Source organism: Vigna unguiculata, chromosome 3 (assembly GCF_004118075.2).
Source record: "Vigna unguiculata cultivar IT97K-499-35 chromosome 3, ASM411807v1, whole genome shotgun sequence".
NCBI lineage: Eukaryota > Viridiplantae > Streptophyta > Magnoliopsida > Fabales > Fabaceae > Vigna > Vigna unguiculata.
Genome location: NC_040281.1, coordinates 38,819,306 through 38,832,990, shown reverse-complemented (window position 1 = coordinate 38,832,990; position 13,685 = coordinate 38,819,306). Strand labels below are relative to the sequence as shown.

Genomic DNA, 13,685 nt, shown 5'->3' with positions numbered 1-13,685 from the left:
AAAATAATGATTAAAGACAAAAAAAATTAAAATAATGATTAAGAATAAATTATGTATAAAATAATTATTTTAAAAATAATAATTAAGTCTGAAATATTAAAATGTGAATACAAAAGAAAATATCATGTTATATATTTATATATATAAAACGAATTGTTTCAAACAAACCATTAGATATGCATCACTTACATATAAATATATTTATTTTGTTTTATTTTTAAGAATAAAATCCATGAAAGGAAGTAATGCATATTCTACGTAGAAAAAATCTTTTAACTCAAATAATGTTTATAGAAACTTTTCTACATTTCACCTTAAACAAACTAGCGAAATATCAATCTAATATCTCGTTTTTTTTTTCTAATAGAAATATTACAAGACTAATTAAAAATGTGGATAGCCACCATGCACATGTAATTTCGCAAATATATAAGAGGATTATAATAAGAATATAGAATAAAAATAAAACATTGCTTAAGTTGACTCTGATACCATGTTAAGAGGTGTGTTTTAAGTTTAACTTGTAAGATAAGTTTTGCACTCCAGTTGTAAGAGTATATAAATTTGTCATTATAGTGGACAACAATTTTCAGTCACTAAAATTGATTATTAACAAAATCAACTTGTAAGATAAGTTTTGCACTCCACTTATATACTATGAAATTATCTTATATGTAGTCGATGTGGGACTTCTAACATATAGTGATGCAATACAAGAAAATATTTCATTAATAATCAATTTTAGTGACTGAAAATTGTTGTCCACTATAATGACAAATTTATATACCAATTTATAAAATAACAAATTATTGGTTATTAAAATAGTCACTATTATGAATAAAAAATTACAGTTGATCTCTAAAATTTAGCTACAAAGGTTTTAGCTACAAAAAAATTAGTCTATAAATTGGTCAGTAAACATTAACTATCAAGATTTTAATTACCAAAAGAATTAGTTTCTAAATTAGTTTTTAATTAATTACTGACTATTTTAGCAATCAATTATAATTTTTTATTCATAAATGATTATTTTAGTAACCAATGATTTTTTATTTTATGAATTAGTATCTAAATTAATTATTATAATAATCATAGTAATTTTTTGTGACTAAAATTAATTATTATTAAAGAGTTTTTTTCAGGGATATGGTTATATAATATTATAATAAAGATTGTCAATAGAAGACTTCAAAGATCAATCCATTAACTTTTAAACTCAAACCTCCTCAACGTTAAATGTGAGAACGGTTTAAACAGTAACAATAACTATTCTTTTCAACATTAAGTGTGAGAACGATTTAAACGATAATAATAACTATTATTTTCAACATTCAGTCAAGTTCCTTTGAGCAGGTTTATAAAAGTCAAAGCAATCCACAATATCCGTATATATTTTCATTAAAAAAAGCACACAAACAGTTACATTTGCTTTTTCTCATTATGAAAAAGAAAGTCTTTATAGTTACTTTTTTTGGGGAATGAATATGTCATCAAAATATATAATCAATGCGTACGTTTAAGAAAATAACTAAAGTTCTGTATTTATACACATAAAAAACAAAAATGATGATATTTGAAAAAGAAAACAGCATTTCTTATACTATCTCACCCGAAGATATCTCTTAACTAATAATTAATTTTAATGACAATAAATTGTTAGTTATTATAGTGATTAACAAAATAAAAAATTATTAATTATTAAAATAATTACTATTATGAATAAAAAATATAGACTTAAATATCTTTTTGGTCTTCATTTTCGTAGTGTTTGTTGGAATGATCTTTATTTTGACAGAATGTTTAAAATGGTTTCATTTTTTCCGAATGTTTAAAATGATCCTCATCTTCGCAATTCGTATTTTATTTGGTCATCTTCTATAACGCCGTTTAAATCATTAACGGAGTATTGTACAGGTGTTAACGCCGTTTAAATCATTAACGGAGTATTGTACAGGTGGCACGGTTTGGATCAGGGTGTGTTAGGTGTACTGTACATGTGTGATAATTAGATATTTAGGGTTAAATAAGTGAGTTGGGGTTTTGGTAAGGAATGTTTGGGCAGTTGGTGAGTTTTGGCAATGTTGTTCCTCCATTCCCAATTGATGTTGTTGCAATCTTCTTCTTCCTGCAATCCCATTATATAGGTATATTACAGTCTCAATCTTCTTCCTTTACCTCTGGTTGTAATCGTTGGAGGCAACCGTGTTGTATCACTTAGTGCACTGTTGGTGGTTCAACGAGAAATGGATTAACCCCGATTTGTAGTTGCGGAGAGATGGCAGCTTTGAGGATGGCAAAATTCCAAAGAATATTGGTAGAAAATTTTGGGTACAATCTGTTTTTATTTTTGTGTTAATAATAAAATGGTTTTAATTTTTGGTTTATTGATTTACATAGTGGTGGTTCCAATAACGTGAGTTGCAACTTTTTTAAATAGTGGTGTTGATGAAAAGATATCATCATCATGACACAAATGAGACAGATTAATGATTTTAAAGTAAATCCAATCTGTTTTGTATTATTGTTAAATGAAGAAATGAATTAGTTTGATTATGTTGATATTAGTCGCAAATATATAATTACCACATTTGTACAGTACACATAACACACTCTAATACAAACTGTGTCACTTGTACAATGCTCCGTTAATGATTTAAACGGCGTTACAGAAAAGGACTAAATAAAATACGAATTGCGAAAATGAGGATCATTTTAAACATTCGGTAAGAATGAGGACAATTTTAAACATTCTGTCAAAATGAAGACTATCCACAACAAACACTACGAAAATGAGGACCAAAAAGGTATTTAAGCCAAAAATATATAATCGGTTGCTAAATTGGTATCTAAATTGATATTTAATCTTTTGTCACTATAATAATTAACAATTTTTATGTCACTAAATTGATTGTTAAAAGAGAAATTTTCTTATAATGTATAAACAGATAGTACTTGAAAGGTGCAAGGTGCATTATAGTACTTGAAAGGTGCACAAAACGAATGGGCAAAATAGAACAGAAGTCGAACCCCAAAAAGAATCAAGTTTTAGTTGTTTGTAGCACCACACACACAAGTGAGAGAGTAAAAGGTTGTTCGAAAATAGTGAAAGAGTGTAACTAAACTTTCTCAGAGTCCTCGTCCTACATTATTTTGACATGGCGGTAAATGTGTTTTCATGGACAAAATCAAAACTCAGAAAAACACAACCTCGTTCCGTTGCTGGAACAAGAAAACATAAATGTGGACAAGCACACACAAATTTGTCAACACATACGAGTGAAGGAAATTTCCCAAACATGGCCTTTACCCTATGTTTACGCTCCCCAATCATTTCTCTCCTTCTACATTTCCTTCTTGTTGTATCTACCCTTTGTCCTGTTCGTTCATCGCAATTTGGTAACCACCTAGTTGCCAATCACACTTTTCAGCCAAAGGAAGAGTTGCGCAAGTTGAACGTCATAAGGGCTCGCCTTCAGCAAATCAACAAACCTCCTGTTAAGACAATTCAGGTTTGTGCAAATTATTGTTCTATTCACCTTCTCTTGGCTTCTTTCTTGACCATGCTATATAATTGATATACTTTTGTATTTCTTTTGAGCAGAGTCCTGATGGAGATATAATAGACTGTGTTATGTCTCATCAACAACCAGCCTTTCATCATCCTTTATTGAAAGGACAGAAACCATTGGTATTTATTTTTTATTGTTGTGTGTTTTATAGTTTTAGTTTAGCATAAAAAATTGGTAATTTTTAGTGATCTTAATTTTTGTAGGATCCCCCAAAAGGACCGAGAGGGCATAACGAAATGGATGATTTGAGTGAGAACTTTCAGTTGTGGAGTTTGTCTGGTGAATCGTGTCCGGAAGGGACAATTCCGATAAGAAGAACAAGGGAGGAGGATATTTTGAGAGCTAGCTCTGTACGTAGATTTGGAATGAAAAAAACACTAAACAGTGTCAAAATGGACATCACCAGCAATGGACATGAGGTATATTAATTAGAGCAATCATAGAAAGCAACACAAACTCTTATATTCTTTTCTATATTTCCCTTATTTTTTTCTCAAAGAAAGTGAAGTAAGCATAAACTAATAATTTTCAAACAAACATATTAGAGTAATTGGTATAGAAGCAAGCGTATGGAAGTTCAATGTTTAATTTTTTTTATCGTACCCTTTTGAAAGTTAAGTAAATTAAACCACATTAAAGCATTGTATTCCACTCTATTGTATCATTTGTGAGTCCTCGTACGGTGAAACTGAATACAATAATGAACTTCTCCTAGTCCTTTTAGAAAAGCAACTAAAAGTATAATGGATTGTGAAGAGAAACATAAAGAATATCTATGTATTGTTAATATTGTTATGTGAAGCTTAATTATGGTATGTTGAAATTGGTTTGACAAAAGTTTGTGGGTGGTGCATACTGCACAGCATGCAATTGGATATGTAACAGGGAATAAGTACTACGGAGCAAAGGCTACCATAAACGTGTGGGCACCCGTTGTGGATGACCCAACTGAATTCAGCTTGTCTCAAATGTGGGTCATTTCTGGTTCATTTGGGAGTGATCTCAACACCGTTGAAGCTGGTTGGCAGGCATGTTGCTATCATCCATGTATTAAATTTAAATCATTTACTTTAACTAATCCAACTAATTTCAAGTAATTTTCTATACAGGTCTACCCGAGGATATTTGGGGACAGGAAACCTAGATTCTTTATTTATTGGACGGTAAGTAAATTTATTCAAGGAAATGAGGTGGAAAACTATACTACGTATAATTATTTTTTCTTCAATTGTAAGATATCTGATAACAAAATTTTTATTCAAACCCACTAATTATTGTCATTATTTGCAGAATGATTCGTACCACAGAACTGGGTGTTACAATTTACTTTGTCCGGGCTTTGTTCAAACCAACAAAAAAATTGCACTTGGAGCAGCAATCTCTCCAATTTCTTCATACAATGGTGGCCAATTTGATATTACCTTACTCATTTGGAAGGTAATATTCTGATCATGTTACTAAATTGACTTTGGATATCTAGATGTTTGCCTATTGTTTAAGGTTTTAGTTTTTTTTTGTCTTTAGATAGGTTTTACTGTTGAGGAGAAAAGTTAAGTTTTTTTTCACAAATTAAACGATTTAAGAGTTCACATTCTTAATTTACAGTTAATGTTGTAAGATAATGAATAATTTACACAAGATCAGTTTATGGGTCTCATCTGTGAAATAAAGCATTCATTAGATTTTAATGATAGAAGAGTGACGTCCACCATTGGATCTCAACACTTTTGACCATTTTCTCATGTGATTTCTGATGTTGCTATGAATGATTATGTGTATGTGTTGAGTAGGTTTTGTTTGTGAGAAAAATATAAGGTTTGGTTTATTTGGCAGGATCCAAAGAGTGGGAACTGGTGGCTTCAATATGGAGCCGATAACCTTATTGGGTACTGGCCAGCATCGTTGTTCAGCAACTTAAGATATCATGCAAGCATGATTCAATTTGGTGGAGAAATAGTAAATTTAGGGTCATCAGGTCACACTTCCACTCAAATGGGTAGTGGGCATTTTGCAGAAGAGGGTTTTGGAAAAGCTTCATATTTCAAGAATATGAAAGTTGTGGATTGGCACAACAGCTTGATCCCCTTGTCAAATATAAAGGTTCTAGTAGATCACCCCAATTGCTACCACCTACAACAGAGGTCTAGTAAGGCATGGGGGAATTATTTTTTCTATGGTGGACCTGGAAGAAATGTAAAGTGTCCCTAAGGGAATCATTGAATCATTGGCAGAGAGATGAAATGAACCCTTTCTCTTTACTTTCCTTTTCGCATTTCTGGGTTTCGTTTTGGTCATAGGTTTTCTTCCCAGTCAACTTTGCTCATTTGTTCTCATAAAACATTAGGGTTCTTATCATATATACTGCCTTTATCATATATACTTTCCTTTTTTTGTTTCTATATATACTTCTTCTATTGCCCGTAATGATATTTGCAGAGAGTTCGTATAATTTATTTTTAATATTAAACTTCAAATGAATGAATAAGAATAATATACTTTTATGAGAATTTATTCCATCAAAATAAATATTTCGAAATTTCATAATACAGATCAAATTATAAAAGTTGGGATGCATTAAATCCAACAAATTCATTTAATTCTGAGTTAAGCTGAATTTGTGCTCGATCGATACTTGGATTTATAAATCATTGTTATACAATAATAGTTGTAAATGTACTATTTTCTAAGACCAAGCAATTTATTGTGGGTCATTCTCTACAAAAATGAAAAGAAAACACTAAGAAACGAAAAAATCCAATCCCAAAACACAAACACCAGCAAAGGAAAAAAAATGCATTGAAACTATTAATTCATTGATATTTATATAAAAAACTAAATTTTATTATGTCTTAAAGTTTAAATATACATATTCTACTTTTAGTATTTTATTTTTTATAAAGTGGGTAAAATAATATATTGATCTAACATAAAGTTGGACCAGATACAAAATTACTTCTCATTTAAAATATGCGCCAGACCAATTATAATTGTATTAAATGACCTATGAAATATCAATCTCTTTTCATACCTCTATATAATATTATAATATATCATAATAATTTAAAATAAACCTATGTAAAATATCATTTGTTATGGCTGATTATTTTTCATAAATTTAGCTTATAATGGTTAAACAAGAGCTTTTTTTTTTCATATCTGAAAATCACGAATATAGGAATTTATAAATTTTAAGAATCACTAAAATCTCTTTGACTAGTACAAAATATTTCTAAATATATTCACATAAATTTTCTAAAAATAAAGAAGTAATATGTTATTTTTAATAAAATTTTAATTTATTATCATATTAAATTATTTAATAAAATCAACGTGATTATTTTCTAAAAATTATTTATTTTAAATTAGAATAGTTAGATGATCAAATTCCTATTGTTGAAAGCATGATTTAAAATCATTTACAAAATTATAGTTTCCTGATAATGTTAGTTTTTAAAAGTTAAACAGAACGTGTTTAGATTCACGGAAAGCTACAATTTCTTTCTACCATAGGCTCCCCAATAGTTTAAACACGAATAACGGTATCAGGTCATGTCAAATGGTGTGGGAAATAAAACGTCAAATGGTGTGCGAAATAAAACACCGTTTTCTAGTGGATCAATTAATAACAAAATTGTCATAATAGGTTATAAAATATTTTTTAATAAATTATACAATAATTGTAAAAAAATAAATGCTACAATAGATATCCAGTACAACGATATGCGAGGATGGATTTAAAAAGAATTTATGTTCGAATTACATAATTTAAAAAAAAAATGATAGATTTATGAATAATTTTTAAAAATTCATCCCTCTCATTTCGTAGAAATTTGAGAATATCAGAAAATATTTTTTATTTATACTCTCTATAAATTTTATATAAATAAATATCTACTAATATAATTATTAATCATAATATACTATTATTTAATTTATTTACAATAAATATTTAATTGTATATTATTAATTATTAATTATTTTAATTATTTATTTATTATTATTACTTTATTATACATATATATTATTTATTGTTATTAATTTATTATATAAAATATATAAATATATATTAATAACCGGTTATATAATTTTTTGTATATTATTAATTATTAATAAATATATATAAAATATAACATACATAATACATGTTATTATGTAACAGGTTATTACTAATTAATATATATATATATATATATATATATATATATATATATTACATATTTTATATAAATATATATCTACTAATATAATTATCAATCATAATATATTATTATTTAATTTATTTACAATAAATATTTTATTGTATATTATTAATTTTTAATAATTTTAATTATTTATTTATTTATTATTATTATTTTATTATATATATATGTTATTTTTTATTATTAATTTATTATATAAAATATATAAATAAATATTAGTAACCGCAATTTATTGTATATTATTAATTATTAATAAATAAATAAATATATATATATATATATATATATATATATATATATATATATATATATATATATATATAACACATAATACTTGTTATTATGTAACCGGTTACTAATATATATATATATATATATATATATATATATATATATATATATATATATATATATATATATATATATTGTAATAAATTAATAATAATAATAAATAATTTTATTTTATAATGATTATTATATTTTTTAGTTATTAAAAAAATTATGTTGTAATTAATGATACATTTATTGAAATATATATATATATATATATATATATATATATATATATATATATATATATATATATATATATATATATATATATAATAACTATTATTTTTAATAATGTATATAATATTTAATAAAACTAAAATTTATATAAATGTCTATAATAATTAATAATAGTAATAAAATTTTTGTTAAGATTTAATATTTTTATTTTATTCAATAATATATTTTTTTTATTATTGATTTTTTAATGTATTTAATAATTTATAATAATCAATGATAATATATTTATATTTAATAATTAGTATTATATATAAAATAATAATTAATATTAATATTTTTTTAAATAATTAATAATAATAAAATATATGAATATGTATAATAATTAAAAATAATTAAAATATTGTTAAAAATTATTAATATATATAATTATTATTATTTAAATTTATTCATAATAATTAATAATAATAATATATATATATATATATATATTAAAATATTGTTAAATTTTAATGTTTTTAACTCTTCTAATAATTATTTAATTTTATTTTTATCATTAGGGGTTAGTAATTTTAAAATTTATCTATTAAAACTTTTTTTAATCTATCAAATCACTCAAATCATTCACTAACTCTTATAAAATTTATCTCAAAATCTACTCACTTCAACCTCTAAATCTATTCAAAAAAACACATTCATCCACTTAAATTCACACAAATATATCTTCACACTCTCCCTTAAATCCATCTACACATACAAACATGACCTAAAACTTTGATGGAAGTTTTTGCTTAAATTACCTTAAAATGATATAATTTTCACATACTAATACAAGTTGGAGAGTAATCTTCTTAAGATAATAATACTTTAACCAACTTCCTTTGACTCATTTCTAACACATTATTTCAATCATCATTAGATCATATATTTTGATTCTTTAAAGTGATGTGATGTAATAATTTAATGATGATTACAATGGTGACTTAAAAATAAATCAAAAAAAGTAGATTAAAATATCATTATCCATCTTTTTTAAGTTATTCTAAAAGGTTTATGGAAATAAATTGAAAAGCTCTCCAACACCCATGCTTAGATTTCTTATCTTTCCTAAATAAGAAATACAAAGGAAATAAGAGATATTGATCATTGTTTCTTTGTTATACTTTTAATTTCACATATTATTAGGAAATTAACAAAAAATTAAGAAATATTGATCATTGTTTCTTCATTATACTCTTAATTTCACATATAATCAATGTATATTGCATCATAGGAAAGGGATCACATTGATTGCAATTAAAGAATTTTGATACCAATACACCAAATTCATATTTTTCAACATGTTATTTTAATGCTTAGGAATCTAACTATGGATAAAAGTTCCGTGTTATACTATAAATAAGAAAGTAAAACAAATATATAAAAAAACGTATAAATTCATTATTTTAAATTTAGATAATAATTGAACTCATTCCTCTATTTCTACTTTTCTCCGTACGTTTCTTTATTTTCTATATAACCTACACAACTTTTAAAATATTCTATCTTTATTTCTTACATTTTTATTCTACGCCAAGCACACAATAAATGTTTACTGTATCAAACAAGATTTACTATGAGATGTGTATTTTATTTTTCAATAATCAAATTAGAGGCCCTTAATGTTCTACAGCACGTACATTCCAAAATGTATAAATTTATCAACGAAGCAAAAATGTGTAGAATGACCACATCATCTAAATTTACAACAATCAAAACTTGAAGAATGAAAGCATCGTGAGTTACTCCACAGATATTGCCTGAAGCAATTTCTGGGTGTCTTCACTCACCTCCACATTCTCCATCTTCAACCTCCGTTGCATGGCCGAACTGGTCCTACCAGCAGCTGCATAAGTTCTGATCAAGGATTCAAAAACCTCCACCCCTAGAGAATCCACAGATTTCTTCACAATCTCTAGAAATTCTTCTGCACCGTCAACATCCTTTTCTTGTTCAAAATGCCCCATCATGACATCCATGACCTTTGACGATGGAATCCACTTCTCACCATTCCCTCTACCAATTGATATTGCTTTGTCTAGACAATCCACTGCCAACTTAAAGTCACCCTTCTGCAAATGGTAATCCAAAAAGATTTCCCAGGATTTTGCATTAGGCTTGGCACCCCTCCTCCGAGCGCGCTCCTTGAGCTCTTCAGCCTTCTCCAGCATATCCAATTTTGCATATGCTCCAATCAGAACATTTGCAACTCGAATATCATACTTAGGACAGCCAGATTGCCACTCCCGGAAACATTTTTCTGCTCCTGGTAGATCTTTCAAGTTAACCAACACCTGAATCATATTCAAATAGCTTATGTTTGCAGTTTTAGGAAATGCCAGCCTGAGTGATCGCCAGACCCGATAAACCTCACATAAGTTACCAGTTCGCCCATACAAAGTAATTAGAAACTGATAAGCAGAAAGATCTTTGAAAGCGTTTCTCTTCTCCAATTCCTTAAGCGCCACTTCCGCCTTATCTAAAAAGCCAGCATCAACAAAAATAGATGCTAAGTTGCTATATGTTGTCCAGTCTCCAGTGACTTGACCATCCCTCTTCATCTCATCATGAACCCTTTCAACACCAGAAATATCATTAACAGCAGCAAGAGCCCTCATCCAGACATTGTAGGTGTAAGAATCCAGCGTGATATTGCTAGCCTTCATTTCTTGTATAATGGATGGAATTTTTTCTGGTTGCCCTACTTTTGTGTAAAGAGTCATAAGACTGTTGTAAGGCATGGAACTTAAAGGAAGGCTAAGCTCCTTCATCTTTTCCATAAGACCTTCTGCCTTTTCAGTCATCAGTTCCTTGCAGTAACAATTCAGAAGGGCTCCATAACATAGATGATTCTTAGAAGATTCTGGGAGATTAACAAAATAATTTTCAGCAGTGGTAATTCCTCGAGCCTTGGCAAGCAGGTCGAGATGTATAGCATGGTCACTGACTGTCTTGATCATGTTCCTCTTAGCCATGGTTTCCGATAGCTGTAACAAAATGTATTTCCCCATGAATAAAAGTTATGAAAAATTATAGTCTGCTAACAACAATAACTCAAGATTTAGAGCTAGCATAGTTTTATTCCCAACTTGCACAAAGAAAACATAATCACACAAGACAATTCATCACTCAAATTTCAAAGAACTAATAAAAAAGATAAATATCAAGTTCTTCTCTTCTTTTTGAGAAAATTGTATACTCTACTTTTCTTTAAAATAGGATGCAAAATTTCCCATTTATCTGTTCATCAGTATTGTGTTAGTGTGTTAATAAGTTGACAGCACATACTATCATTAATTCATCACTACCCCGATGACTGCCTTTGGTGCATTCACATACATAAGCTAACAAAACAATATTAATTCAAAATCCCAAGCTTATACAAACACCAATGCCAATTGGTTAAAAGTTAAATAGCAACAACAATAAAACAATTCCTACAACATTACGTACCAGATCCGAAGTCATACTATGGGAAACAGGGACTGAATATATATTCATTCCCTTCAAATAGGACAACGTCTGCTTTTCCCTCAAAATAAAATAATCTCTTCTTAGTTTTCCATTTCTGAAAATATGATGTGATTCCTAAGATTGTGATCCTTGATGTTGCAAGAAACAACAGTGAAATGCAGCCAATGTGGCCACAAAAACCTTGTTGCCACCGAAATCAAAGTGGCAGACCTATGTTTATAAATTTGATAACAAAATGATACGATTTATTTTGCGCGTAAGATGTATACTACACTAAATACATTTTCATAACCGAGAGACAAATTTCACTTCAAGAAGCTGATAGTGAACCATTCAGTATATAAAGTAACTAAACTCACATTCAACCCCAAAAAAGTTTAACAAGAAGAAATAGAAGTTAAATGAGTAGAATCGCTTACATGATCTGTTTCTAAAGGAAAACATTACGTAGAAATAGTTTAAACTTAGAACCTAAAAAAGCGAACAATGAAAATGAACGAGTGACCTTGAGAGCAGGTTGATAGAGCTTCCGATCGCGAAGCTTTTTGAGAGTGTCGCCAACCTCCCATTTGTAAACACGCTTTCCGGTCTTGATGAAGTTGTTGAGGCTCTGACGAACGCTGAGTTGGGAACCGCCATCTTTGAAGAGCTTCACGTACAGTGCTTCCTCCAAGTATTTCTTTGACCGCTTCACCACGCTCTTGTTGCGTCCGTAACGTTGCATCATCGACATTTCACAGATTGCTGTTACTCGCTGATTCTAAAGATCGGAAATGTTCGCGCTCAGAGAAACCAAACCCAAAACCCTAACTGCTCCAACGCACCAACAAGAAAAGAATATTGGGCTCGCTCTCTTGAGGCCCAAAATGGTTGAGAATGAGCTTTCCGGCCATATTTCCAATAACATGGGTCGAGATGTCTTAAAACCTTTTTATTATTAATTAAAATTTATTAATGTATGTATATATACATAAATTGCTGAGTCTTATTTCTTATTCATAATTTTAATTTTGAATAAGTTTAACAAATAATAGTTTCAATGATACTCTTATACTCCCAATTTTTTCATTGCGATGACTCTTCCAGAGGTTCTTGTGCAAGACATTAAGAATAAGAGTTAACTCTTGTGCTAAGAAAATATTGTCTGTTCAAGCTTAGACAGAAATAACATGTTAAAGTAAAATTGTATAAGATGGGATAAATTTTGGATAATAATACTTTGACCTACTGTTTTTGACTCACTTTTAATTCATTATTTTCATCACTCTTAGATCATAACATCACATCATTAAAAAAATCAAAATAAATTATCTAATAATGAAGAGAATCATGGATTTAGAGTGGTCAAAACAAAAATGGATTAAAATATTATTATCTATAATTCTTAGAGTTGTAATTACTCGTACAATAGCATATAAAAATATATTATGTGCTCATCTTTCTCCGTTAAAATATTTATTGATGTCATGCTTCTCTTTCTCTTTCTTTTATTTATAGAATTTGTTATATAAATTATTTTACAAATATAATTCATCAAATTTTTACTAGGTATGGTGCTGAATTATTCAAAATAAATTTATTGTCTATTGCCACTACAAATATTGTTTGTAGAGCTATAAGATGACTTAGTAGTTAGATAAAAGAAAAAAAAAAGTTATGGTTTGATTAAAAAAAACTAAAGAACTAATACAAAGATTATAGGAGCAAAGCATATATAGTTATGAAGTTTTTTTTTTTCCAACATCCTTTCTTTTTGTGTACTTAGGGTATTTCTAGCTGATAATTAGAATCCAATTCCTTTTGAAGAATAGTGATTATCAATACATTTCATCATCTCTTTTAATAAATTATTTTCCACAATATTCACCGTAAAATAAAAAATCCGATAAATATACTT

At 27.9% G+C, this 13,685-nt stretch overlaps 2 protein-coding genes across 2 annotated transcripts; one reads left to right on the top strand and one right to left on the bottom strand.

Annotated features, from left to right (window-relative positions):
* The first annotated feature begins 2,985 nt into the window (after nt 1-2,985).
* On the top strand, nt 2,986-5,956 carry LOC114179583. Its single transcript, XM_028065978.1, has 7 exons — nt 2,986-3,509; nt 3,602-3,688; nt 3,773-3,988; nt 4,433-4,597; nt 4,679-4,732; nt 4,860-5,006; nt 5,403-5,956. Exons 1-7 carry the CDS (start codon nt 3,156-3,158, stop codon nt 5,775-5,777), a joined length of 1,398 nt encoding a protein of 465 aa, XP_027921779.1. The 5' UTR covers nt 2,986-3,155; the 3' UTR covers nt 5,778-5,956.
* A 3,928-nt stretch (nt 5,957-9,884) lies between these two features.
* LOC114178964 (pentatricopeptide repeat-containing protein At1g60770) lies at nt 9,885-12,664 on the bottom strand. The gene is made up of 2 exons (XM_028065120.1): nt 12,294-12,664; nt 9,885-11,301 (listed from the first exon to the last, which is right to left on the bottom strand). The coding sequence occupies exons 1-2, from the start codon at nt 12,519-12,521 to the stop codon at nt 10,057-10,059; spliced, it is 1,473 nt and encodes a 490-aa protein (XP_027920921.1). The 5' UTR covers nt 12,522-12,664; the 3' UTR covers nt 9,885-10,056.
* Between the last annotated feature and the right edge of the window lie 1,021 nt (nt 12,665-13,685).

What these genes read in the sequence shown, in the direction of transcription:
- LOC114179583 (XM_028065978.1), top strand. Translation starts at nt 3,156, where the DNA reads ATGGCGGTAAATGTGTTTTCATGGACAAAATCAAAACTCAGAAAAACA. An exon ending in TCACCAGCAATGGACATGAG is followed by an intron (nt 3,989 to 4,432) that starts GTATATTAATTA and finishes CATACTGCACAG; the next exon opens with CATGCAATTGGATATGTAAC. An exon ending in TTACCTTACTCATTTGGAAG is followed by an intron (nt 5,007 to 5,402) that starts GTAATATTCTGA and finishes TTTATTTGGCAG; the next exon opens with GATCCAAAGAGTGGGAACTG.
- LOC114178964 (XM_028065120.1), bottom strand. Translation starts at nt 12,521, where the DNA reads ATGTCGATGATGCAACGTTACGGACGCAACAAGAGCGTGGTGAAGCGG. An exon ending in TCTATCAACCTGCTCTCAAG is followed by an intron (nt 11,302 to 12,293) that starts GTCACTCGTTCA and finishes ATTTTGTTACAG; the next exon opens with CTATCGGAAACCATGGCTAA.